Consider the following 27,892-nt stretch of genomic DNA (forward strand, 5'->3'; position numbering starts at 1 on the left):
GCAGCTCCAGGTCCTCAAAGCGCGCGTTCCTAAAGGTTACCGTGACAGTGGAGTAGAAAAACATCTGTTTCACAACATGCTTCAAACTTAATTGAGCCAATGAAACCTCTTTTTTTTCCCGTGTTCTGATGATGTGAACTATTTACTGGGAGGATGGTTAGCGTCTGTTTGACGTTAGTTCATGTGGGAAAGGCGGTTCACACCATGTAGCGCGCAAGAAATGATCCAGGCTGAGAGAAAAAAAAAAAAGGTTTATCAGGCATTTGGGAACAGTTAGGTAAGACTTCCTCGAGAATTGGCCGAAATATTTGGAGAAAACAATTTAAACACGCGCGGAGGATGTTTACGCAGAATCATGTGCATTAAAAAGAAAGCTGCGCTCACTCTGCGCCCAATCTGCGCTTCAGGGACTGTTTGTGTGGCACACAGCACTGATGTTACCATAGCAACTGATGGTCTTCATTAATACATGAGACAATGCGGTGACAGGGGCCAACCTGATCGCACTCCGGGCATGCGTCCACTAGCTTTTTGTTATTGCATATTTGTGCAGCAGCAGCAGGCTACACCCTTCTCCAGGCATTAATAACACCACCCTGCGTCAGGGACACTCGCTGTTCAAATGTCAGGCATGAAAAAAAAAACACCAGAGCTGTTTGGTTTCTGCACAGGGAACTCATGTGGACCGAGATAAAGCAGATCCAAGTTTTCATTTTCAGCCCCTGAGGTTTGAGAATCTGATAGTTTTTCTTGTGTCATCTGTTTTTGCCTGTTGCTCTTCTGCTGCGGATGGGACCGCGCTTGTGCCAGAGAGTTGTGTTTTTTGGCAAGAGGGGAGCGCATGACGTCGACAGGCGTGGTAATAACAATGAGAACACTATTAAATCCAGACTGCGCAGACTTTAAGCTGCTGTGAAAAAAAAAGGAAAGAAAAGTGGAGACAATCCAGCAGGGCGTGGTCTGAAAATATGAAATTCTTGTTTGGAAATATTCATACCTGAGGCGCTTTTTAATTGAAACTTTCACTTGAGCTCAAACACAATGAAAGCCACACACACACACTCTCACACACTCTCTGTGTCTCGCTGGTCGAGGAGTTTCCTGTGAGTGCGCACAGAGAATCCGAGCAGTACAGTACATAGGAAATGACTCATAGGAGTTGAACTGTTAGCGTGGGTGTGTGCGCTATTAAAACAAGGCGCAGACTCCTCCGGGTGACTCACTCTGATGCTCGCTTTTCCATGCTCAAACCTTGCGCAGCACGGATTGTTAATCAGATGAACTTTCGGGAATCGCGCAGCAGACAGCGAACAGATTTTCTCCCGCGGACATGATGGCTTCAAACACTCTCTGCGCGCTCTGTGGACTTATTATAGCGGCTGCGACCAATTTCTACGGCGTGAGCGCACAGAAAGGTAAGAAAAAGTTTTTATCCACTTCAGATTTTCAACCCACATGTTGGATCACTTTTCCTAAAGTGGCATTTTCTGCTTCCTTTTTGTTTTTCTGTGTCATCTGATCTGAATTCATGGCATTGGGGTCTTTGTGTCTGTGAACATGGACCACAGCTCGGTTCTCCCTCTAATGGAGTCAGATAGCGGCTCCGTTTACAAAGCCGCTTCCTTTACCAGCAGCATTTCTCACCGGTTCCGCATTCCGATCGCCTTATTTCACCCTGTCCATCCGAGCCCCGGAGGGAGCCGGAGCGGCCACATGTAGAGAGCGCGCCGCGTTATGCGCTGATACCCTGAGAAAACACGCTTTGACTTTGTTCCCTGAAGTTTGGACCCGATCCCAGCAGGGAACAGGAGGCTCAGGTTGCACTGAGAACATGAAATCCTGAATAATTTCTCAGCTCTGGGGCTTTTTCTTCAGGCGTTACCAAGCGCACTGAAACACTCTCAACTCCAAACTCACTTCATCCACACTCTCTCCGTGAGAAACCGAGTCTACATCTGGACCTCAGCTGTAGATCCACCCACCCCCTTCCAGTTTATGACCAAACACAGCACCCCCACACCCAAAAAACAACCTCCGTCAGGCTAGGTGCTGAGATCTGCCAAGGTCGCCTGGGAAAACAAAAAGATGGCTCTAAATTTGTTCCAGATTTGAAGCACGGGGAACAATGAGAGGCTGCAGAAACCTGCCAAAGTGAATCACTTCTTTCTTACCCTTTAATTTGAGCTCAAACTTGGGAACATGTTGAAAATGTTGCATCATGGGTGTAATCAGCAGGTCCAGGTTCAGATGTGGTTTTTGTTTGAGCGGTGGTCAACCAGCAGTCGAGGTTCAGTTCCTCTCGCTGACCTTTTGAACCCTGCAGAGCGAGCCCAGCTGGCCCTGCTGGATGATGTCAGCCTGAAATCAGGACGGGAAGTGCTTACGAGCGCTGTGACACATTTTTTCTGTGACCACAGCTAAAAAAATGAGTCAGTGCTGCAGGCAGGCAGGGAGGCAGGCGGTCTGCGAGTCCCTGGGGGATCTGTAACATTAACAGAGCGAGAGGCCCAAATGCCTGAAACATGACTTTCTGAGCAGGTGCCTTTTGGCCGCCTCTGCTCCAGTAATGACCTGATGTTTGACGAGTCTGCTGCGACCCGTGAAACACCTGGATCTCACGCTCCAAAGGCTCGCTTTGGCCCCGGTTTGGATGTTTTGTTTCCAAGTGATAAGAGCAACCAAGGCCGTTGAATAGGAAGTGAAGACATGAGACGGCTGGAGGGGCATTCCAGAAACATACAAACACACCTTAACTATGTGTGAGAAACAAATTTCAAAACATGCGTGGAAATCAAACCATCAGGGCTCTCGTGTCATGGTTTCAGTCACATGAAAGCATGCAAATCCCTGCATACTATATTTCCCATGATGCCCTGTGATTGCATCTCTCGTTGGACTCTGCTTACACAAACTTCAAACCTGCAGGGTGCAAAATGTGCTTTCCAAAATCCAAGTTTCTATGACAACACCACGTCGGCTGATGAAGTTTCGATTTCTTTTTGATTTCTGTGATTAATTTTGTAGTGATGGTGGACACTGGAGCCTAACTGTCAGACAGAAAAAGGACAGAAGAGCAGAAGAAAGAGAAACAGTAGAGAGATAGAGCACGAGCTAAATGCTAAAAGAGCTAATCTGTTTGTGCTAATGTTGATTCCAACCCACAGTCAGCAGTTATTCTGCAGTGGTCTGTTCAAACTTGAGAGTCTATCAATAAAATGAAGAGTGAGGTTACGCTAGCTAACGTTACACATTACAGACACGTCTCATAGCAGCGGGCTGCCGATAGCTCTACATATAGCGGTCACGTAACTACTTATAAATACCTTACCTACTGGTGTTATATCTGGTAAAAAGTTGACTTGAACAAAGAAAATTTGTTCCAAAACAAACACCTGGTTCAAAGTCACATCTTTACGACAGTGTGCGTGAGACTCCGGACCTGAAGGTGGCGCTGCAGTCACATTAAAACAGATCCTCCTCACAGCATCCTAACACCCAGTTTTAAGAAACTTCCTCTCAGCTGAAGAGTAGTTTCTACTCAACATCTATAAAGCAAAAAATGCAAAAACACTTAAATTAAGCCAATAAATTAGATTTAGTATCTCATATAAACTTTTAAAGAAGCTTTAGAAAAAAGCTTCACTTCTTTAAAAACTGTTCCTGCACTGATTTAACAGGGTTTTAGAAATCAATCCAAGCTGACACAAACATCAAGAACTGAGTCCTTGGATTTCCTTTTTTGTTTTTGTTTCATTTATCTGCAGCTCTGCCATGAAACAGTCTGTGTTCCAACAAATCAGGTCGTACTTCCTCTTGATGTCACCGCACTCCTCGTCTCTGCACATTCATTGCATCACTTGCGGTTTATGTCTGAATCACTTTGTTTCGCTATCACTTTCAGTGGTGAATGAATTAGTGAGTTAAAGATGCAAACACCACCACAAACGATGACTTATGAGGCCCAGCGTGGGCCTTTCTGGTTGATGCAAAATCACAGGTCGAACAAACTGAAGCGTTGAGTATTACAGTTTTTTCTCCTTTGGTTTGGCTCATTTCTTCAAACAGACATTACATTCTCAAAACTCTGAAATCATTTGGCAAAACAGACTTACAGTTCAGCTCAACATCGTAGCTCATATCTCTCAAAACTGTTCACTCATGCTTCAAAATTAAATTCTTTTCCCAAACAAAAAGCCAGTGCCACCAAAAATGCAAAGATCCTTCTCAACTGCTTTGGCACATGTTTTACAACAGACCAGATATTCTCAACACCATGGATCACCTGCAAAAGCTCATATCTCTCCCAAAACTGTTCAGTTATGAGTCAAAACCAAAGTCTTTCATATATAATCTGCAAAAAATGGAAATCTAACAAGTGTTTTTGTCTCTTTTTAAGTAGAAAATGTCTTTTTAGACTTAATCTGAGCCACATTCACCTGACCAGTCCAGAAAAATGTCTTATTTCAAGTTAAAGACAAAAATGAGGCCTGAAGTGCTTGTAATTAGTGAAAAAAAATCTGCCAATGGAAGAGAGGAAAAGTTTCTTGTATTAAGACAGTATTCTAGTTTCATGCAAATTTTCCAGCAAATTTCTCTTGATCCATTGGCAATATTTTTTTTATTTTTTATAGCAGTTTAGACCTCATTTTCGTCTTTAAATAAGTTAAAATAAGACATTTTTCTGGACTGGTCAGAGGAATGTGGCTAACATCAAGTCAAAAAAGACATTCTCTACTGAAAATAAGACAAAAACACTTGATAAGATTTCATTTCTAGTGCGATATTTTTTAAAATGTACCTAGAGATTTATATAAGGTGTTCATGGTGTTATGATCTTACCTGAATTTGACAGTTAAACAGACTTTTGTGCTTGTAATGAAGATTCAGCCGCGTTTTCCTTGTTTGCGTTGCCGACTGTGCCCTCTCGTGGTAGGCGGCGTTTAAGCTGGATGCAGGCAGCCGCATGTAGTGTGACGCCATAGCAGCGCAACACAGCGTATCCCACTAATAAATCCAACGAAGAAGAAAAACGCGACACAGTAAACTAGCAGCAATGGAAGATATCGGCTGCGTCCGAAATCACTCCTTATTAACTATATAGTGAAATAATATGAGTGAGCATGGTCATTCACTATATAGTCTACTCAATGTATCCCACAATGCATTTTAAAAAAATAGTGCATTAGCGATGCTCACTATATTAGCAATATTTACCATCATGCATTTCGGTTCAAACAGAAGAAATGGCTGATTACATGATTAATGATTATTAATAGCATGAAACAACATTAAAAACTGTCAGAGAATAACACTTAGCTCCCTGTTTAACTTTCGGACGAGCCCATCTCACAACTTCGAGCTGAGAAACAAACAACACGGACGTTAAACCGTTAAACCGTTAAACCGTTCCTTGCGGGTGATGCATTCACTGGACCTTGTAATTCTTAAACACAGCATAAGTTCCGCGCAAATATATAGTTTATTTATTTAAGAATAACGTGTAATAAATGTTTCTATTTTATTTGGCTGTTGCAGAAAATAAGCTAAATACAATATTAGGTATCACTAAAATAAATACTGTTTCGCAGTTTTTAAGAAAAGATATAACTGTAAATCCCCAGCCGTCTGTGAGAGACGCGAGAGTAAATACGTCACTGTCAGGCGGCTTGGGAATGAGTGAATAGTGTCCGAAATGTTGTTTTAATTTAGCCGATTGAGTGGACTATATAGTCATCTACATCTAATTCACTATATAGTGAGTAGTGAGTCGGGAATGAGTGAGTAATTTCGGACACAAACAATCCAGAATATCGTCCTCTTTGTGATTAGCATGTAGCTCTTTGATACAAAGAACAAGCAAGCTTTGTTTCACAGAAGACGGTTTGCCGCCAGGAAATGCAGCAGCCGTCACGCGGTAAGTGACGTTACTTTCGACCAATCAACGGCCTGCAGTGTTGTAGCTCCACCTTCTGAGAGCGGATTGGTTCAGTTTGGCACCCTAACGGTCGTCTGGGTTATTTTGGGATCTGCCTGTGGAAAAATGAAATCTTATCAAGTGTTTTTGTCCTTTTTTAAATTATTAAACGTCTTAATATACTCAATATGGGCCACATTCGACGTATTAGTCCAGAAAATATCTGATTTCAAGCTATATAAAGACAAAAATGAGGTTTGAATAACTTTTTCAGCTTGTCACAAACAATTCAGACCTCATTTTTGTTTTTACATAACTTAAAATAAGACATTTTCTGGACTAGTCAAGTGAATGTGGCTCATATTGAGTCCTAAAAGACATTTCTACTAAAACAAGACAAAACACTTGATAAGATTTCAGTTTTTTGCAGTGAACAAGATCAGTTCACTTGGAAAGTGTGCTAAATGTGAGCTAACCATGCTAATCGTAGGCTACCTGTACTTAATCCTTTACAAAAATGAACTGAAACATTTGAAGTTTGGTTAAATTAATGAGAAATTGAAGAAATGAGCATAACAAATGGAGAAAAACTGTAGCTTATCTCTTTTTGACTTATTTGTGACTTTGAAAATGATTGGTCATGTGACTCTTTGAGCTCTTTGTGCTGCTTTACTGAACAAGTAGAGCTCTTTTCCAGCCTTATGTAAAAATTCATGTATGACCTTAAGTTATTAATGCACACACGTCTCTGAACAAAAGGCAGGATGTTTGAGAAACCACAAACTAAAACACTGCAGCAGTTTCTGGCTCAGCTTGCTATCAGCGCTAAATGCGTCACGACTCGCAGCTTATTCCTTCCTTATCATCTGGGAAGTGCTCAGCTCTAATTGTTCAGCTGTCTGCCTCCTGTTGAAAGGAGATGGAGCTTTCTATTGTGTCCACAGACGGAGATCTGCACCGTCTGAGCTTCTCACAGACACATTTGGTGTTTCTATGGAAGTCACACACACACACCAAGAAACAAAACATTTCAAAGGAAACTCGATGTAAAAATCACATCCTGCTCTCCACACACACACACACACACACACCGCATGTTCACACACCAGCAGTCATTGAGTAATTCTCTCATCGTGCTGTAACTTTGCATCAGCAAGTCTGCGCCAAAGGAATTTCCCAGTTTCTCGTCTCAAAGCCACACGGCTCCTCACGTGTTCGCTTCCAGTCACACTCTGTGCAGCTGAGATTTTCCTGCGGGTCACCTGGTTACTGTTTGTTTGAGTTTCACTTTATTCCACAGTTAGGGAATTTTTGTTGCATCATCTCCAGTCTTACCTCCACATCATGATTTTCCGGACAGCTCAGCAGTGTGAATTATTTTATAAATGATGGAAAGAGCTGTGCCCGGGGCTCTGCTTTGACAAAATGTTTCCTACTGAAAGAGAAAGAAAGAGACGTTACATAACTAACTCATGATTCTCTCTGTGTGCAGGTCAATGTGGAAGTTCAGAGTTTTGGAATTCAGATCTGGACGTTTGTGTGTCGTGTTCATCGTGCAAACAGTACCCAAAGACGCCGTCATGTAACACGTGTAAGGCCGGATCAAACACTCAGAGCCTGACTGACTCTCTGCAGCGTTCATTCCTGTGGTTTACGATGGTTTCTTTGTCCAATCAAAGGTAAAGCTGTGGAGGTGCCGTCTGATGTGTGGAAGCTGGCGGCCATCACTAGTTTCTCAGTGCTGGCTGTCGTGCTGGTCGGCGCTGCGTTGATAATCGGGGTCATGGTGCATCGACGCAAGTCACACAAACGACCTCTACGTGGTGAGTTAGAGAGAAAAACGAGCAGTTTTCTGTCTTTCCTTGTGGTAAAATCACATTTTCTCAGCTGAAACTAAAAATAAAACCCACAGTTAACCGTATAAACAAGTTCGATACATTTCACACTTTGATTTTCCTCCACATTTGTATTCCTACCTCTTTTTTTTAGAAAGGGCTTCAGCTTATACGTATTATGGGATGTTTTTGTTCAATTGGAATGACTTTACCTCGGCTTACTGCTTAGTTGTTTTTTTGCTCGATTTTTAATAAAATTAAATTCTTTAAAAACGCAGCGGGGGCACTCCAGGGGCCTCCATAAATATATCCAAGGTGTAGAAAAAGCTCTTTGGGTTTTTTTAAAGGTTTTTCATTTTATTGTAAAATTCTGGAAATTTCCAAATTTTTGATTTAAATGAAGTTTGTTAAAAAAAAACAATGGGGACACCACTAGGGCTTAAAAAAGGTATCCCAACAGATCCACCCCAACGGGTAGTTTTGTGAGTTTTCAAACTCATGGAACAGTTTAACCCCCTTTAATTATTTTCTTCAATTTTTTTAATCATATAAAACATTTTATAACTCAATGGGGACACTCCTGGGGCTTCCATATAGATGCCCTAAGGCGAATAACCCTCCCTAAGTGCTGATTTTGCATTTTTCCATCTCTGAAAAAAAAAAAAAAAAAAAAAAAAATTCTAACCCCCTTGATTTTTTCGAAATTTTTGAAGAAATAAAATTATTTAAAAACCCAGCAGGGACGCTCAAAGGGCTTCCATAAAGATACCCCAGGATTAAATGACCACTTGAGTACTCTTTGTTGGTTTTTCAAAATCATGAAAAATTCTAAAAGAAAAATAACAAAGGCTGACCCTTTTTTTCTTTTTTTAAATTAATTCTTAAAAAAGAGTAAAAGACACTCCTGGGGCTTCCATATGGATACCCTAAGGTGAGTAACCCTCCCTAAGTGCTGATTTTGCGTTTTTCAATCTTTGAAAAAAAAAATAGAAAAAAAAGAAACAAACAAATGAAGTCCAACCCCCTTGATTTTTTCAAAATTTTTGAAGGAATAAAATTATTTAAAAACCCAACAGGGACACTTGAAGAGCTTCCATAAAGGTAACCAAGGGGTAAATGACCACTTGGGCACTTTTCGTTAGTTTTAAAAATCAAGAAAAATTCTGAAAGAACCCCCACAAAGGCTATCCCCTTCCTGATTTGTATGTTTGTTTTTTTTTAATTAAACCTTTAATAAAAAAATAAAATAAAACAAAAACTCCAAAGCACTCCTGGTGCTTCTATATGGAAAGCACAGGGTTAGTAACCCCCCTGAGTGCTGATTTTGGGTTTTTCCATCCCTCAAAAAATTCTGAAAAAATAACAAACAAAGTCTAACCTCCTGAATTTTTTCAAAATTTTTGAAGGAATAATAATTCTTTTAACCCAACAGGTGACACTCCTAGGGCTTCCATAAAAGTACCACAAGGGTAGTTAACCTCCTGGGCACTCTTTTTTTTGTTTTTCAAAATCATGAAAAATTCTGAAAAACCCCCACAAAGGCTAACCCCTTGTTTTTATTTATCGCTTTTTGAATACAATAAAATCCTTTAAAATCAGCCTGGGGCCCCTCCTGGGGCTTCCATAGAGAGACCCCAGGGTCACATAAACCCTCTGGGTGCCTCTTTTTTCCAGGAATAAAGATCCATCATTGATGTGAGGATTACTCTGGGTTGAGTAATACTTGAAACAAATTAGTCATGTCCCTGGTGCTCAGTGTTTCTTAGTAACAGGAGAACGCTGTGTTCAATTCACTGTTTTGGCATGTAGATTTTCTGCAGCTGTGTCACAACAAAAAAAAATCCAAAGTGGGAGAAAATGACTTTTCCTGCTTGTATCATTTGGAGACAGCGACTGTTTAAAAGTCTGAGGAAATGAGTTTTCAAAATGTAGTTCTCTGAGAATCAATGTTGATGTTTTACAAACTGAGATTTTCATTTGATTTATTTCAGAACCCATCGAGGAAACAGCGGGGCCACTTTATCAAGCTTAAACAAATCAGTAAGTGTCATGTTAACGAGGTTTGATTCATATATTCGAAATTCTGCGAAGTTGTGAATTAAAGTTTTTCTAACACACACTGTGTGTTGGTAAAGTCGGAGAAGTCATGTGGGTGCAAACCTGGAAATGTCATGTGTGTAAAAGTGAAATTTCATGCATCACAAGCAGGTGTAAAAATAACTTTATCAGGATAAATATAACTGTGTCACGCTTTTCAAACCAGCCAGGCCAGGTGTGAAGTGTAACAGTCTGACGTGTAAACCTGAAGTCGCTTATCAGTGCTGTAGTTTTATTCATACACCGCAAAAAACTGGAATCTTATCAAGTGTTTTTGTTTTATTTTGGAGTAAAAAATGTGTTTTTAGACTTAATATGAGATACATTCACCTGAGCAGTCCAGAAAAATGTCTTACTTTAAGCTATTTAATGACTAAATCAAAGTCTGGATTGCTTTAACAAGTTAATAAAACTGCCAGTGGATACGGAAGCGTATCGCATTCACTTGAAGTTTTTCAGAGTAATTTATTCTTCGGTTTGTTTTTTGTTATAATTATTTCTGTTTTTATGAGTATTTTCTTCTGTTTTCAGATTACTTTTTTCCTGTTTTTCAGAGTAATTTTTTCCTGAAGTATCACGATACTTAGAAATCCCGCCTCAAACATAACAAGGGTTTCATACCCTGTGTGTGGCTAATACCTCACCTTTATTGACCCGGTATAGAAACAAAAGAAACAAAACAGGAGGAAAAAATTACCACGAAAGACAGCAGGTTGAGGTTCTTGTGGGATTTGTAAGTATCTCGATACTTCAGGAAAAAATTACTCCGAAAAACAGGAAAAAAGTAATCTGAAAACAGAAAAAAAATTACTCATAAAAAAAAGAAATAATTCTAACAAAAAAAACAAACCAATAAAAAAAATATTAATTAGAAAATCAAAATTAATTTCCACAAAAAAATACTCATAAAAACTGAAATAATTATAACACAAAACAAACCAGTAAAAAAATTTTAAATCAGAAAAACAAAATTAATTAACACAAAAAACAAACCGAAGAATAAATTTCTCTGAAAAACCTGAGTTGTTTTTTTTTCTTTAAGTGAATGCAATACACTTCCGTAAGTGGAAGAAAAGAAAAATTTCAAGCAAATTTTCTCTTGTTCCCTTGGCAGATTTTTTCTCAATTAAATAGTTTTTTTTGTCTATAAACATGATTTTGGTCTTAAAAAGTTTGAATCAGTCATATCTAACCATAATCTGTGATGTTGAGAGAGCTGACGTCTGCCCTGTGCTCCCCACAGCCTCATCTTCCTCTGAAAACCGATGTGACAGAAGCAGGGAGCGACTGATTCAGAGCTGGACGGAGGAACCTCTGATCCGTGAACTTTGTACTCTGACTGCAGAGTACCTCCTCTTCAGAACCGGACCGTTTTTATTTATTAGAAGAGACGTGCTCGGGTCTTCCTGCTGGATCCACACCGAGCGACTCGCACCTCTCCAGGAGTAGAAACGACATCACGTTAGTGGGATCACTCTCAGATTTAATGTGCCTTATACTCCGCTTCAAAGAGCTTCACACACGGTTGATTCAGAAACGATAAAGCAGTCTTTCCTTCAGAGACGGACTCTTTAAAGTCCTCCATTGTGCTGTGGTCCAGCAGGACTCCGGTGAATGTAACACAGCTACTGCTGCCTGCTGGGCTGCAGTTTGATCTCCAGGAGGGTTAGACGGGGTCTCTGCCGGTCAGTAACAACAGCAGCCTCTCTCCGACCAATCACATGTGAGTTAGACAGACTGTCAGGCACATTAAGGCCGTTTGAATGTAGCTACCTTCACACACTTGTCTTCCTCAGCCTGACTCAGAGATAAAGCTGGTGATTAACTGTCCTCATCCACTGACACTGCCTCTCAGACCAACGTTTATTCCAGCATTACGTCTTCGTCCTGTGTGTTTTTCTTTAGATGTTTTTATGCCTTTCTTTCTAATCACAGACATCACCCAGTTTCTGTCCGGAGAGCTCATAGGACAGGATGTTTGAAACACTAGACACACATTCCCAAACATGTGGGAACGCTGCGAGGAATGTACTGTAGTGAAGGAAATGACACCTACAGAGTTTTAGGTGGAGCCACACGATCAGGACGCTTACTGACTCTCAGCACGCAGCGGGCGGAGAGGTTCATGTTTGTTCGTCTTTTCTTCTGTAGCCGTAAAAACAGAGAAGCAGAGAAGAGTTTTTATACTGCCTTATATAACTCACGCTGTTTTTAACTTCACAACATGTTCCAGTGTGTGGTTACTCACAGACTGTGTGACTGACAGCTTCAGGTCATCGGACAGTTTTTCTCTTTGGTTTGGTCCATTTCTCCAATCATCCTGCAAAAAAACTGAAATCTCATCAAGTGTTTTTGTTTTATTTTTTATTAGAAAATGTTACGATATTAGAAAAAAAAACCCTAGCTGAGGTCCCATCCTTTTTGGTGTAAACCTTGAAGAAAGTGTGTCATGTTTCAGCTCCTCCTCATCAATATTTCATCAGAATGATTGTCTGTACATGGGGCGCATTAACTGTTCATCAACTGTGTTACCAACATTTTCTGCTCTTCTTACTATAGATGTTATAAAAACCAAACTGTGAAGAAAAGGAGCAGAAATATGAGCTGATGGAGGTCAGGTGGCGCCATGTTCTTTTTCTAGAGGAGTGGTCTGTAACTTTTACTTTCATAGGAGCCATTTTTCCTCAGCTCACCTGGATTAAAGTCATTCTGGAGCAAAAAAAATCTACTTTATCTTCACAATAAAGACTTTAAAGTCTCTAAAATTCTATGCTAAGTTAAAATCATGAGAATAATTATCAAAACAAAAAGTTTCTTTTAATTTACAAAATTACATGTAATGTCTTTTTTATTTTACAGAAATTTGCAAACAAATCAAATTTAAAAAATCCAAAATGCAAAAAAAAAACTTTCATTAAAAAAAATCCAAAAATGTGCAAAAATGTGTGAAAAATATTTGCAAAAATTGAAAATTAAAGTTTCAAAATTTGACAAAAAATGTTCTAAAAAAATTCAAAAAAATTTCAAGAACTTTTAGAATTAAAAAAAAAGACATTTGTTGAATTTGTACATAATATTGTTATCATCGATTATTTTTGCAAATTGTTTAAATTTAATTTTTTTTGTTTTTTGCAAACTTGTGTTTTTAAGTTTCCTTTAAAAATTTTGGCTTTTTTTTAAATAGCAAAAATGTTTTAATTTTTGCAAGTTTTTATTTATTCAAAGATCTTTGGAAAACTGCATTTTTTTATAACAAAATTTAGCATTTTTATTTTTATTTTTTTGCAAATTTGTTACATTTTCATTTTTTACATTTTGTAAAGAAATATTCGAAAACTTAAAAAGCGTTCAAATTTTTACAAAGGTTTAAAATTTTTGCCAACTTGGGAAATTTTAAAATTTCTTTATATCCTGCAAGTTTATTATAGATAAAAATTCATGACATTACATGTTCAATTTTATTTATTTCAAAACTCCTTGTTTAGATAATTAGTTCCCAGATTTTAGCTAGGTATAAAATTTATACACTCCTGAGTCTTTTTTGTGAAGAAAAGTAGATTGTGTGGCTCCTGAATGACTTTAATCCAGGTGTGCTGAGGGAAAATGGCTCCTATGAAAGTGAAAGTTACAGACCTCATCTTGTACAGATGATGTGAAGATTCAACCTGTAGTTTAGAGAATCTGAATCCTGATCTGAGAAATGAACCAAACCTAAGGAGAAAAACTGCAACAGATCCGTGGGTTGACCGTTGACCTCCTGCAGAAAAATCTCTTTTTCCTAGATGTTGATATTATTTATTTCTGAGGCATCCTGCAGAGCGTCCGCCTCGCTGTCTGCAGGTGATAAGCACACTTTTTAAGGGACTCCAGTGAAGATTTGGCCAGCCACACGTTACTGAGCAACGACTAACACTTCCTGCTTCTTTCTGCTTCCTGTTACTAACTGTAAATATTGTACATGCACTGGCTTCTTCTTCTTACTGCGACTCAGTTACCTGCTTTATGTACCAAATGTATTTTCACAATAAAACTGACAACTTCTAACAGAGAGTGGTGCTTCATTTCTGACTCCAGGATGATCTGAAAGAACACGAACACAACAGAAACAAACTGTTTTCCAAGTCTTTTAATTCATTTCAACTAGTTTTATTCCAATAATTTGCTTAAATCCTAAACTAAGCTCTAACAAAGAAGTAAAAATCTACGTTTCAGAGTGACAAAATAGTTATATAAATATGAATTAAATAGTGAGCAGACATTTTTGAGCACTGGAAACCCGATAAATCATCCTTACCATGTCTTGTATATGATTTCTTTAATTACACAACAGCTAATCTATCGTTTTTCTCCCCCTGCACAGATCCTTGCTGTGTTCGTACAGATATCCAAATATTTTCATCCCAGTATTTACAGCAAGAGCTCTGAGATTAACGCAAACAACGGGCTGTGACAGTGACGGTGAGAGGAGGAAAATAGTTTGACCATGAATGTGAGGAAACACAGGATCATGACGGCAGCCTTAAGATGATGCAAAAATAAAATCGTAATGAAAAAGGCAAAGTGTTGCATTCTCAGGGGCCAGGTGCCGCTTGGTGCACTGCAAAAAAGTGAAATCTTACCAAGTATTTCTGTCTTATTTTCAGTAAAAAAGTGTCTTTTTAGATATAATCTGAGCCACATTCACCTGACAACGCAAGAACAGATTTTTTTTTTCAAACAATTCAGACCTCATTTTGTCTTGAAATAACTTGAAACAAGATATTTTCTGGACTGATTACCTGACTGTGGCTCAGATTGAGTTAATTTTTGCTTAAAATAAGACAAAAAGACTTGATAAGATTTCACTTTTTGCAGTGTTCAACAGTAGTAAGACAAATAAATGAGATGTACGATCCCTCAAACAAACTTTCTGCATATTGCTTAAATAGAACAACCCACAAACGATCTGAGGTAAACTACAAAACGTCCACTTCCTGTCCTCCTTAGGCTACAAGTGTCTCGTCTACACGTGTGCAAATATAACTTTAAAAAATAAAAAGACAGCAGAGAAAAGTCCACGTTGAGGAGGAAAACATTTCTTCAAACAAATTAGGGATGCAGGATATTATCGGCGTGTTATCTGTATTTATAAAGAATAAAATATGGGATATCCTGATACATATTTGGCGACAGTTTTACGTTAAAAGTTGAGGCACATCTACCAAAGTAAACCATTTTATTAAAACTGGGTTTAACTGCTGTAAAGCTGCACTTCTCATATGAACAGAGGTTTTATTTACTGACTGTGAAATTGGCCAAATTTTCCCTGGTTGTGGGTAAAGTTATGATTTTCTCAGGAAGAGCTTCATCCAGCTTTCACGTAGGATTTATCATCATTAATAAATAAACAGTTTCAAGTATAGATTTTTCTTATTTTGCACAAGAAATGAATATAACAAAACAAATGTGATAAGAGAATGCATCATGATACAAAATGCTACTTCTAAAACAGACGAGAGCTGATGATCTCTGCAGGTATGTGCACACAAAAAAAAATATCGTGCATCCCTATGACGAAGTAAAAACCTCCGATCCAGTCCGTTTGTCCAGGACTGATGTTTGTTTGTGTTTCCAGTTACAGTGTTTTCTACAATTGAGCCGCGTGAGGCGTGAACTAGGCGGAGCTTTCTGTGAGGTATATCACACTCCTGACCAGCACCGAACCCACTCGTACATGAAATCCACACTGCAAAAACTGAAATCTTATCAAGTGTTTTTGTCTTATTTTAAGGAAAAAATGTCTTATTATACTCAGTATGAGCCACATTCACCTGACCAGTCCAGAAAAATGTCTGATTTTAAGTTATTTAGAGACAAAAATGAGGTCTGAATTGCTGTAACGAGTAAAAAAATCTGCAAATGGAAAAAGAGAAATTTGCAGGAAAATTTGCTTGAAACTAGAACAAAGGTCTTCAACCTGCAGCTCTGGAGCCTCATGCGGCCCTTCGACTCCTTTGCAGTGGGTCCTTGTAGCTTTAAAATATATTATTGAAATAAAGAATTTTTATATTTCTTACAGAGGGTATTGATGATTTGAGACATTGATCCTCAATAAATAAATAAGTTAACATTAAACACTCAACTAAGTACCCATCATATCTCGCAATGAAGCCTTCGTTAATTTTTGAGAATTTACAATTCTTTTAAAACTTTTTGCAAGTGTTTTTTTTTGCAATTTGTTTTTTTTACTCCATTTTTTTCAAAATTAGGGGAAAAAAATCCAATTTTCTGGAAGAATTTTTGCAAATTTCAGAATTTTTGAATTTCTGCTATTTTTGGCAAATATTTAAATTCCTTTTTTTAAAAAAAAAAATCAAATTTTTGAATAAAAAAATTATATTTTTGAAATTACAAATTATATATTTTATTATATATTTTTTCCAAATTCATGACATCCTGGCAATTTTATAAATTTTAGAACTTTTAGAATTTTTGGCCAGTTTTTTGAATTCCTTTTTTAATGTAAAAAATTTTCAAATTTCAAAATTGTTGAAAAATTTTGGAACTTATTGAAATTGTATTAACTTTTCAAAATTATTAAATTTATGACCCTGCAAATTTTCAGTTTTTAAAAAAATATTTGCAAATTTTTAAGAAATAAAAATTGAAGACTACACTTTTATTATTTCATTAACATAAAAATCTTCTCAATTAAATAATTACTCACTAGATTTTTACTGTGTATAGAAATAAGCATTTTTGCAGAAATGATGCAGCTGAGGAGGAATAAAGCTTGAAAGAATAAATGAAACTAAAGGCAGGTTTATTGACACTCCCACAACATGTAACAACAGTTATTTAAGGCCAACTTGCAGAAGAAAACAATAAATTATTTCATCATTATCAAAATTGAGGACACAGGCCTGAAATTGTGTAATTTGCTTTAATGTTGTATTTAATTTCTCTCTTTAAAACTAGTAGTGATGTTAATTTATAGCTGTTTATTGTTGTATCTTACTGTAACTAGAGTCTTAATGTGTTTATTTATTTTTTTTATTTTTTATCTTTGTATTCTGACTCCGTTAATTTCTGCTGTTAACACAAAAATTTCCCAGGTTGGGATCAATAAAGTATTTCATTTCTTTTCTATTTTATAACTCCCAATCAGAGTTAAACTGGAGGAGGAACATAAATATTCATGGATATTTTTGGAGTCCAAGCACAATTAAGACTTTTTTATACTTTTTTAAGGGCCTTCTTTTCTGATTTATCAACTTTTAATACTTTATGAGACCCCCTGAAAAAGATGTTATCTACTGAAAATGAGACAAAAACACTTGATAAGGTTTCAGTTTTCTGCAGTGTGATGTGTAAGGCATAAAGAAGAAGAAGAAGAAGAAAAACAAAGGCCATGTTTCCACTCTGCTGCATGATTCGCAAAACATAAAAAACACGAGAAGAACAGGCACGTCGACTTGGAAGAAGAGTTATAAAATAAAACGACCCTGATGATCAATAATTGCACATTTTCTCTGACAGAGAACGGGACAGAGGAGGTGTGTGACGTGGTGAATCCATGAAAAGGGTTTTATGATAAGAACGGGGAGAGGAGGTTTGTTCAAATCAAACTGCTACAGCTGATTGACGCTTCAGGCACTGGCACTTTGACCATGGAGGGACTCGGACCATCAGTAAAAATGGCACATGTGGGAAAATAAATGCTCTGCTCCGTTTGTGTTGAACTCATCGGGGTTCGCTCCTTTTGAAGGTCTCCCCCCTCCGCCCTGAGCGACGCGGACGACACTTCCTCTTCTGCCTGAACCGAGACGATCGAAACCCAAAGATGAAGCTCCTCGAAGGCTACATGAGTTTTCAGAAGACGGTTTGTACAACATTCATAAAAAAGCTTTCTAATAAAATATATACAGATAAAATAAGAGGAATAAATTAATAAATACATCCATTTTTAGCATACAGTGTCACTCCACGTGAATATCATTAGCAGTACGACTATTTACGTGATATATGATTTGAGTTTAACGCGTCTTTGTCCCCTGACCGTCCACACCCAGAGGTATTTGACTTCATTATAACAGGCTCGCCCTAAAAGGAGCAGGAGCAGTCCTTTAAATCTGACAGCAAAGCTAAGAAAAGGATTCAGAGATAAATATAGTTTGTGTTTTTGTCTCCTAAAGAACTTTCAGAGGCACTGATACATGTGGACACATCGAGAGGAAGGACAGCACAGTCTGAGGGAAACCAGCTCTCGTTACGTCGACCTGGGAGGAGCGTTTCTGTCCACTTTGGTTGGTTTGTGAGGATTCAGACGGCGCTCTGACGGCGCTCTCTGTGTGAAACATTCAGGTCTGATCGTAAACGCTCTGGAGAAGTTTCAGACGTAACACTGTCTGCCGTGGAGGTAAGAGAAGAAGTCTGTAACGACGAGTCTTCCTGAAAGAAAAATACTGTTTTACAATTATCGATAGGTAACGAGAGGATGGCGTCCTCTTTCCTCGAACAGTCACATGAAGGAGCCCATGTCCAGGTCCATGAAGGTGTTAGCGTCCATGCTAAAGGAGGAGTCGTACGTCTGGCTGCTCTGGTGCATCTTCTGGTGGTGCCGCAGGTTGGATTTGCTGGAGAAGCTCTTCTCGCACAGCAGGCAGGCGAAAGGCTTCTCCTTGGTGTGGATGCGTCGATGGCAGATGAGCTGGGTGGACACGCGAAACGCCTTCCCGCACTCCTGGCACTGGTAGCGCTTGGGCTCGGTGTGGATCCGCTTGTGGTTCTTGAGCGCCATCAGGTTGGTGAACTCCTTCTGGCACACGGAGCAGGAGAAGGAGCCCGTCTTGTGGCTGTTCTTGTGGTTGAGGAGGGAGCCGGCGTGGCGGTACGTGCGGCCGCAGTGCTCGCAGACGTGGCTCTTCTCCTCGGCGGGGTCGTGACCCGTCTGTAAATCCACGAGGGTTTCTGGGATGTGAGACAGAGGCGGCGGAGCCTGCATCCCGTCCAGGCCCATGCTCTGAGCGACTCCTGAGTCCCAGCAGATGCCGTCAGCCGCCGGTTCGCCGACGCCGTGTTGGTAGGGATCCTGAGCCCCGTGGTGCAGGCTGCAGGCCGGGGAGCGCTCCTTGGAGTGCACCTCCATGTGGCTCTGCAGGTGTGAGAGGAGGCAGAAAGTCTTACCGCAGTCGGCGCAGCAGTGGCGCCTCATCTGGGAGTGGATCTGCAGCGTGAGAGGATCAGGAAACGTCTGGAGACACAGGGTGCAGTGGTGGAGGTTCTCGGAGTGCGTCTTCTTATGGTTGAGGAGGGATCCGGCGTGGCGGTAGGAGCGGCCGCAGAGGTCACACCTGCAGAAGAGACACGTTCGTTCAATAATCAACAACCAATCATCTTTGAGCTCAACAGAAAAGTCTGTAACCCTCATGTTTGTGTTCCCGCACACTGGTCAACTTCCAAAAAGAGGAACTTTATTGAGCAATTCAGTCATAAACTTTTTTCAAGCAAATAAAAAATAAATAAAATAAAAAATAAATAAATTTGCTTGAAAAAGGTTTATGACGAAAGCATCAAAATAAAAAAAGTGTGTGTGTGAACTCTAAGACATAATCAGGTAAAACAAAGTGAACTGTTTATCACAGGCTGCTCTGAGTCAAAGCTACTAAGAGCATTTGCTTTGAAACGGTTTAATATTTTTCAACACATAAAATAACACCTTTGTTGTGTTCCCTGGTCAAAAGTGACTGTTTTATCTCATAAACACACTTTAAAATGTCACAATATTGAAAGATCAGTGTCTGCACTGTAAAAACTGAAATCTTATCAAGTGTTTTTGTCTAATTTTAAGTAAAAATTTTCTGATTATACTTGATATGAGACACATTCAACTAGTTAATCTAGAAAAATGTCTGATTTCAAGTTATTTAAAGACAAAATTAGGTCTGAATCGCTGTAACAAGAGAAAAAAATCTGCCAATGGAACAAGAGAAATTTGCTTGAAAATTTTCTTAAAACTAGAAAAATGTCTTAATACAAGAAACTTATCTCTTGTCACAAACAATTCAGATTTTAGTCTTTAAATAACTTGAAACAAGACATTTTTCTGGTTGGATCAGGTGAATGTGGCTCATATCAAGTCTAGTAATAATATCTAATAAGACATTTTCTACAAAAACACTTGATAGGATTTCAGTTTTTCTGCAGTGCAAAGCTACGTAAAAATGTAATTTATTTCAAGTAGGATCAAACAGATAATAAAACATTTGATGAGAGGTTGTACCATAACATGTTTTTGAAACTTGGCAACTGTTTCTATCCTATGTTAAAAACATGGCAGCCACCAAACTGACTCTGTAACTCCTTAAATTATTTCCTTTTTTTTAATAAAAAATGTTATTTTTTTTATTTTGTATTTTTTTTATTAGTTCCTTCTTTAAAATATATATATATAATTTTTTATTTATCCTTTATTTTTCTATTATTTCCTTTTTTAAAATAAAACATGTTATTATATTTATTTTTCATATTTTTTTATTTTTTTTGTTATTTCCTTTTTTGAAATAAAAAATGCTATTTTTTATTTTGTATTTCTTTATTATTTCCTTTTTTATAATAAAAAATGTTATATTTATTTATTTTTTTTAATTATTATTTCCTTTTTTTTAAATAAATAATATTATTTTATTTATTTTTGTAAGTATTTATTTATGTAGTTTGTTTTAATGTCTGGCTGAATATTGATGACCCTGTATTTGGGGAGGGGGGGATTGGGACAGGGGCATGTTTTTTAGCCCTGACTGTCCTCCTTGTTTGTTGTTGTTTATGTTGTTCTCTCTATGATAACACACAAAAATGAAAATAAAAAGACTTGGATCAAAAAAAAAAAAATCAAAACTCTCATGTCACTGTCTGTAAAAACTGAAAAAGCTGTGATTGTAGTAGAGAGAGTCTACCAGCTGAAGGTAGGGAACCAAAGGTGTGTGTGTGTGTTTTTCCATCTGACAAATAAAGAGGTACCTGACTTTGTTTTTTGACCCTCATTATAACCGTCTTCCCCATTTGTTTGTTTCTATGGCGGATTTACTCATTTTTTAAAGACCAAACTTTTAAATCCATCAAATTTGAGTGAAGCCCAACATAAGACTTAAAATCTGTAAACAGCTCAAAAACTTCTTCTTCTTTGATGTTTCGTTTCTGGGACCTTTCAACTAAATCATTAACACGACAGAGACGCCTACAAGAGGCTGCAGAGATACAGAACTAAAGATTTTTGACACCTTAAGCTGCCGTTACTTATTTTATCACACCTCGACAGGAAGTGACTGAGACGTGTTTTCCTTTTATTTTCTCTGAAGTGAAACTTAAATTCAGAGAAATCAACCACACGACATCTCGTTTTCCATAGTGAACTCACGAAGGATCTCTGAGCTGAGCAGATCCAGCAGACCTGATGTCTGGCTGCTCAGTGACTCGTGACTCGACGTCTCTGGTTAATTCAGAAAAACATCAGATTTTTGTGTCTGGTGAAGCATCCTTACTGAGCTGTGGGTCACTCACATGAAGCACTTCTCCCCTCGCTCCGCCTGCTGGATACCGGCCCTCACAGAGTTCTCCTGACCCCTGCGGCAGCGGTGCCTCTTCAGACCGGACCGGCCCTGGAAGCTCTTCCCGCAGGCGGGGCAGCTGAAGTGGCTGGTGGTCCTGTTGTGGACCCTCTGGTGGTTGTGCAGGATGCTGGCGAGGCGGAAGGCCTTCCCGCAGGTCAGACACACGTACTTCTTCTTCTGCGTGTGGATGCGCGTGTGGTTGCGCAGAGCCATGGGGTTGGTGAAGGGCTTGGAGCAGAAGGTGCAGCTGAAGTGTCCGGTCTTGTGGGTGTTTTTGTGGTTCAGGAGGGAGCCTGCGTGGCGGTAGCTGCGGTTACAGATGTTGCATGTGAACGGTCGCTCCTCTTCGTTGGAGGAAGGGTTTGTTTGTGCGTCACCGCGGCCTGGAGGACCATCACAGATGTGTGCTGTGAGCTGGTCGGCGGAGGGAAAAGCCTGCTTACATTCCTTACATCTCAGGGATCTGGACTTTAAGCCCCTGCGTGCTGCGGGCCCATCCTTCCTGAGCTCTGCACAGACGTGCGCTAAGAGCTGCTTCTTCCCTCGGAAACCTCTTCCACACTTCTGGCAGGAATGCTTCTTCGATGCAAAGTGGGTCCGTAAGTGGTTCTTCATGGCCAGCTGGTTGGAGTAGGTGTTGTTACAAACAGAGCAGTAGTATTCGCCTGTTTTGTGGGAGTTTTTGTGGTTGACCAGACTTCCTGCGTGGCGATACGTGCGCCCACACTGGTCACAGGCAAAGGGACGCCCGTCTCCTGTGTCCTCTGATTTCACCGACGTCTCTGACTTCATCTGTCCGGTCTTTGCCTCTGACTGTTGTCTGCAGCGTCGGGGGGAGGTGAGAGCCTGAGTGGCGTTGGGAGTTAAGGGCTGCATGGTCCCGTTCATCTGCATGAGGGCCTGGATCTGGTTGTTGAGTTCCTGGATCTTGGCCTGGTTCTCTTTGTGCCTCCTCAGGTGGTTTAAGAGCTGCTTCTGGATTTTGAAGGCTTTCCCACACTCATTGCAAGTGTGCCTGCAGGAGGAGAAAAGGCATATTGTTAATTCTGGATTTGAAAATAGGGAACAGACCAGACTGGGACCAGAGCCATGATGATATAACACGAGTACAACGGGACAAAAAGACAGAACTGGCAGCTCCCAGCGTCTTTTGTTGAGTGATTATAATTTGGAGCATGAGGGAAAGGTAAGAGGTGAACACCTGCTCAGGGTTTGTGTGGTTGCTGTAACTCACCTCTTGATATCAAAGTGTGACCTCTGGTGGTTCTTCAGGGCCAGCAGGTTGTAGAAGCGCTTCTGACAGACGTGGCATCTGAAAACACCTGTTTTGTGTGACTTCTTGTGGTTGAGGAGGGAGCCTGCGTGTCTGTACGAGCGGCCGCACTGATCACACTTGTACTGACGTGGTCCCGTGTCAGCAGCAGCTTCTCTTTGAGGACCGCTCTCTCGGTTCTGGGTGACGTTATCCGCTGTTGTCTCCTCTTTAGCGTGTGTCAGCTGGTCTTTCTTCCCCGCTGAGCAGCCATGGTTCTTGAGATGGTGATAACTGGTGCAGAAAATGCCACAGCTACCACAGATGATGCTCTGTGCGTCCTCGCTGCCTGCGGAGTTGATCTGCAGGTGGTTTTGTGAATGATCAGCGTCAGACGCTTCATCCTTGTTGTGGAGAAGCTGATGATTTATTAGGTCCTGCCTGTTGGCGAAACTCTCCCCACACGTGCTACAGATCATCATCTCTCCAGGCTCCTCTTCCTTCACCTCTTCATGCGAGGACATGGACGAGGGCCCTGAGCTTGCAGGAGTCCCGTGGGCCTGCGTGTGACCTCGCAGGTGGCTCCTGAGCGCCCTCATGCTCGTGTAGCTGTTTCCACAAATAGAGCACTGATAAAGATCACCATCGTCGTCTTCCTCCTCGTCTGCGTTGTCACACTCTCCGCTGCCGTTCAGCTGATCGCTGCTCATACTCTCCTGGAAACTCTGCTCGAAATAGCTTTGGTCATGGCTTCCATTCAAAGCGTGGAACTCGACATTACTCGCTGGATTCCTCGCCGCACAGAGCCCGTTACTGTCTGGGAAGTTTAGACTGCTGTCATAGTCGCTACGGGCGGCGTCGTGCTGCTGCAGCAAAGGGCAGCTGTGAGACTTGATTCCTGCAATGTCTGCAAACGTCTCGCCGCAGTCCGCACACATGTGCCGCTGCATCAGGGGCTCGCTGTGAGGTAGATGTGCTGTGATATCCTGGGAAAAGTCCTGACTGAACTGCTCGTGGTACAGAGCTCTGTTGCCGTGGTCCGCTCCGTTCTCCTGATCCATACTTAGCACAGGATGCGGCGTCCCCTCCTCCTCCTCCTCCTCCTCCTCGCCGGCCTCGTCTTGGGAGAAGTAGCTCAGAGGCTCCGAGGAGAGCCAGTCCCCCCCGTTGCGGAGGCTGAAGGACGACGGCTGTGCTTTGTGGAGGCGGAGGTGGCTCTTGAGGGCAGCGAGGTGAGGATAATTCTTCCTGCAGATGGAGCACTGATAGATCCCGACCTGATGTGACCTTTTGTGGTTGATGAGGCTCCCAGAGTGCCGGTAGCTTTTACCGCAGACCTGACACTTGAAGGGACGCTCGTCAGAGTCTACAGTTGAAGTCTCGTCCAGTTCGGTTGCACTGTCCGTGTTCTGCGTGTACGTCAGCGCAGGGTGGAGGATGCTTGGGTCTAAAACTGGAGGTTCTCCCTGAGTGCTGTTGGAAGATGGTATTTGATTGTTGGAGCAGTCTGAGTACAAATGTCCGTTGCCTGTAATATGCTCCTGAGGCTGATCGAAGCCTCCTTGATTATCTAAAGATGGAACTGAAGGGACATTGTTTAAGGGAGATGCATAAAAGCTGGACTCAGGTGAGGTGACACCCGGTTCGTAGGACATACTGTGGTTTTCTGACAGAGTCTCTTGAAGCCCAAACGGCACAGATGAAGAGTTGTGCATTTGTATGTGTTCCTGGAACTCCTCGTCGTTTGGGAACAGGACCTGACACAGATGACAGAAGTTAACACGAGCCTCCTGGCTCTGAGGTGAAAACTGGTTGAGTGGCGTACTCGTGTATGAACCACCAATCGAGCCAGAGTCTGACCCGCTTCTCGTCTTGTGAGTCCTCTGGTGGCTGTAGAGCGCAGCCATGTTGTTAAAGAGTTTAAAACACACCGTGCACTCAAACATTCCCACTTGGTGAGTCTTTTTGTGATTGGTCAGGCTTCGGTGGTGTATGTATGATTTGTCGCATAAATCACATTTGAAAGGTCGGTTTGCTGCGTCGTCGGCGGCGGTCTCTGACTGCGCGCTGTAAGCAACCTCCATCTTCTCCTCAGCAGGGCAGATTTCTGCAGAGTCTTCCACGCTGGATGGCTGCATACTGATATGATGCGAGTGATCGTTTTCTATTTCATGTGAGGCGTAGTCCATGTCCACTTTTCTGTACGACTGCTCCTTCACCCGCCGCGCAAGATGAACTCTCTTGTGTGTAGCAAGTTGTGTCGCCAGACGAAAAGATTTCCCACATTCTGTGCAGGAGTATTTCTTTTGTGACGTGTGGCTCCGCAGATGACTCTTCAGGGCTAAAGCGTTTGAGTTTTCCTTCCCACATATGTCACACTGAAAACAGCCCACTTCATGAGTCTTTTTGTGGTTAGCGAGGCTACCGGCGTGCCTGTAACCACGTCCACATTCTTCACATTTAAATTTGCGCTCCTCGTCCTGCTGGAGGTGAACGTCCATGTGCTCCTGCAGACTGGGCATGTTGGGGCAAACCAGGCCACATTGTTTGCAAGGAAATCCCGTCGTCCTGCCAGGGTCTTGCAGTGCCATCCCGAAGTAACAACCGACTTGAGTGCACCAGACACAGGGTGTGGGGATATGCAGGAGGGAGATGCATTAGATGATTTTTATGTCCTTGAAATGAAAAAAAAAAAAGTTCTTTACAGTAATATCCAAGGATTGTCCTGGGAGGTAACACGGCAGGGGATGCAGAGAATAGGATCCACACAATTAGAGCAGTGACTGGAGTTTAGAAGGGCTGTCGAGGACACAAGAGGAAGGGAGAGGAGACAGTTAGAAGGGTGGTCCTGAATCTTCACCTAAATTTACTATCACATAAACAGTGGTAGCCAAAACTATTAAAACACCTGCAATTTTCAAGACGTTTCTGTTGTTTTTCTCAAATTAGCCATCAAAATACACATGAAATGAATGAAATATCTATTAAGTCATTGTTATTCTCCATATAAAATAGAACTGAATCATCATAAGGAGATTTAAGTACATTTTCTTTAAAAAAAAAAAAAAAAAAAAAGGGCACTTAAAAACGATAGACTCAGCCCCATCGCACGGAAGCGTATTGCATTCACTTGAAGAAAAAAAAACAACTCAGGTTTTTAAGAGTAATTTATTCTTCTGTTTGTTTTTTTGTGGTAATTAATTTTGTTTTTCTGAATAATATTTTTATTTATATTATATATTTTATATATTATATATTTATATTTATAATTGGTTTTGGTTTTTTTGTTATAAATAATATATTGGTTTGTTTTTTGTTATAATTATTTCTTTTTTCATGAGTATTTTTTTTTCTGTTTTCAGATTACTTTTTTCCTGTTTGTTGGAGTATTTTTTCCCTGGAGTATCGTGCGATTTGTGAGTATCTCGATACTTCAGAAAAAAATTACCCGGAAAAACAGGAAAAAAGTAATATAAAAACAGAAAAAAAAATACTCATAAAAACAGAAATAATTATTTAAAAAAAAATAAAAAAAATACAAAAATATTAATCAGAAAAGCAAAATTAATTACCACAAAAATTACTCATAAAAAAGAAATGATCATAACAAAAAACAAACCAATATAATAATTATAACAAAAAAAATAATAAAAAATATTAATCAGAAAAACAAAATTAATGACCACAAAAAACAAACCGAAGAATAAATTACTCTGAAAAACCTGAGTTTTTTTTTTTCTTCAAGTGAATGCAATACACTTCCGTACCATCCAGTAAATTTGGGAGAGTTGGGAAATAAACTGTACACATTATGCCTTGTGAAGACAGTAGCTAACTCATATTTTAAGGCTTTACAAATCTTAAGATCATCATACTGACTTAACTCTGTTTAATACGTGAAAGCAACATGTCCAGACTTACAAATATTTATGCAGTTAGTTAAATCAGACATCCAGCCTGACTTGTTTTGCTACATCTCTGCACCAGGAGGCTAACTGGACTAGCTATGTCAATAAACCAGGGACCAACGCCTCTTCCTACAGATGCGCTGTCACTGCAGATATCATTACTCTCCAGGATAATAAACAGAAACTATATGAATTCATACTTCCTCGTTATGTTTGAAATAAAACAGGTAGGCTCACAACAGGTATATTTCTAATACTTTCAGTTAGCTAGTGTTAGCGCGCCATCATGAAGGCTAGCTAAACAAACATTGCACCAAATCGCCGTGAAGTCGTTTTAATGCGGAAACACACCGTGAAATAATCCGTTAAATTAAATACCTGCAGCACACCTGAAGCAACGCAAGCCTCCAGGGATATATTTCCATTCATTCATTCAGAAACATTTCTTTTATGTAAAGGGCAACCCCCTTTTTTCCAATTGTCTTTTTTTCCTCCATCCCTAGTTCCACATTGCTGTTGTTGCTAGGAAACAGGAAATGTGCTACAGAGAAATACTTCCCCCTGGAAAGCGACACGCTAGGAGGGCTACTTCTTGAAAACAACGGCGAATTCAGGAAAAAATAAACCACAATGTTAAAATTAGACTCTTATAAAGTGTTCAAATATTATATTTATGTTTCTTTCCTGTAATTTTTTTTTTAATACTCTTCCGGTCGGCGCGCGTTAGCCACTTCAGCTAACTGACAGCTAGGTTGGCTAATGTAGCTTGCGTTCCCATAGAGTTAAAATCTTAAATTATCTTCACATTAACTTGACACACACGTTAATGTTATATCAGTATGTTATAAAAAAAAAAGACTGTTGTTTTTATCAGCTTTTCAGTGTCGCTTTGAGTTTATTGAATTAAACGCATTAAAAAGTTGCACACTTGGCTTACCCAGAGCTGTCGTCATCATGGTCCTAGAGCCGTCCCCCATCCTGCAGCCAGTCATCAGCAACCTCCGTGTTTCTGTAACAGGGAAGACGTTTCTCAGTCTTATCCGCAGACTGCCAATGTCCAAACCCAGGTAGGAAAGCCCTTTATTTCTCCTCTGAGCACAAGATCCGAAAAGCACCAATTTTAGCTTAGTCCATCATAGTCAACCACGGCCAGGATGATGATGATGACACCGTCGAGTGAATTGATGCAGCCGGTCCTAAAGCCAGCCATTTTGAGTTGGTTAAATGTTTAGCAGGAAAGCTAATGAAAAAAGCTACATGTAAGCGCTGGATGTCCGTAAACAACATCAAATCGACGC

At 40.2% G+C, this 27,892-nt stretch overlaps 2 protein-coding genes across 4 annotated transcripts; one reads left to right on the top strand and one right to left on the bottom strand.

Moving 5' to 3' along the window:
* Window positions 1–1,120: 1,120 nt before the first annotated feature.
* On the top strand, window positions 1,121–12,731 carry LOC141785305 (uncharacterized). Its single transcript, XM_074663527.1, has 5 exons — window positions 1,121–1,415; window positions 7,407–7,505; window positions 7,594–7,737; window positions 9,741–9,789; window positions 11,090–12,731. Exons 1-4 carry the CDS (start codon window positions 1,331–1,333, stop codon window positions 9,779–9,781), a joined length of 369 nt encoding a protein of 122 aa, XP_074519628.1. The 5' UTR covers window positions 1,121–1,330; the 3' UTR covers window positions 9,782–9,789; window positions 11,090–12,731.
* A 3,838-nt stretch (window positions 12,732–16,569) lies between these two features.
* On the bottom strand, window positions 16,570–27,654 carry znf646 (zinc finger protein 646). Of its 3 annotated transcripts, none has more exons than XM_074662861.1 (4): window positions 27,532–27,654; window positions 22,669–25,485; window positions 21,385–22,449; window positions 16,570–19,178 (listed from the first exon to the last, which is right to left on the bottom strand). In XM_074662861.1, exons 2-4 carry the CDS (start codon window positions 25,275–25,277, stop codon window positions 18,347–18,349), a joined length of 4,506 nt encoding a protein of 1,501 aa, XP_074518962.1. In that variant the 5' UTR covers window positions 25,278–25,485; window positions 27,532–27,654; the 3' UTR covers window positions 16,570–18,346. The 3 variants fall into 3 exon arrangements, with proteins under 3 accessions (XP_074518962.1, XP_074518961.1, XP_074518963.1); XM_074662860.1 differs by lacking the exon at window positions 27,532–27,654 and adding an exon at window positions 26,973–27,113; XM_074662862.1 differs by lacking the exon at window positions 27,532–27,654 and adding an exon at window positions 26,984–27,111.
* Between the last annotated feature and the right edge of the window lie 238 nt (window positions 27,655–27,892).

Source organism: Halichoeres trimaculatus, unplaced genomic scaffold, assembly GCF_033239565.1.
Source record: "Halichoeres trimaculatus isolate MK-OKI-2021-1 unplaced genomic scaffold, fHalTri1.1 fHalTri1_scaffold_23, whole genome shotgun sequence".
Classification (NCBI taxonomy): Eukaryota; Metazoa; Chordata; class Actinopteri; order Labriformes; family Labridae; genus Halichoeres; species Halichoeres trimaculatus.

Excerpts from the sequence above, each read along its gene's own strand:
- LOC141785305 (XM_074663527.1), top strand. The coding sequence starts at position 1,331 with ATGATGGCTTCAAACACTCTCTGCGCGCTCTGTGGACTTATTATAGCG. Across the intron at positions 7,506-7,593 it reads GACGCCGTCATGTAACACGT|GTAAAGCTGTGGAGGTGCCG; the intron begins GTAAGGCCGGAT and ends GTCCAATCAAAG. Across the intron at positions 7,738-9,740 it reads ACACAAACGACCTCTACGTG|AACCCATCGAGGAAACAGCG; the intron begins GTGAGTTAGAGA and ends GATTTATTTCAG.
- znf646 (XM_074662861.1), bottom strand. The coding sequence starts at position 25,277 with ATGGCACTGCAAGACCCTGGCAGGACGACGGGATTTCCTTGCAAACAA. Across the intron at positions 22,450-22,668 it reads TCACACTTTGATATCAAGAG|GCACACTTGCAATGAGTGTG; the intron begins GTGAGTTACAGC and ends CTCCTCCTGCAG. Across the intron at positions 19,179-21,384 it reads CGAGGGGAGAAGTGCTTCAT|GTGTGACCTCTGCGGCCGCT; the intron begins GTGAGTGACCCA and ends TCTCTTCTGCAG.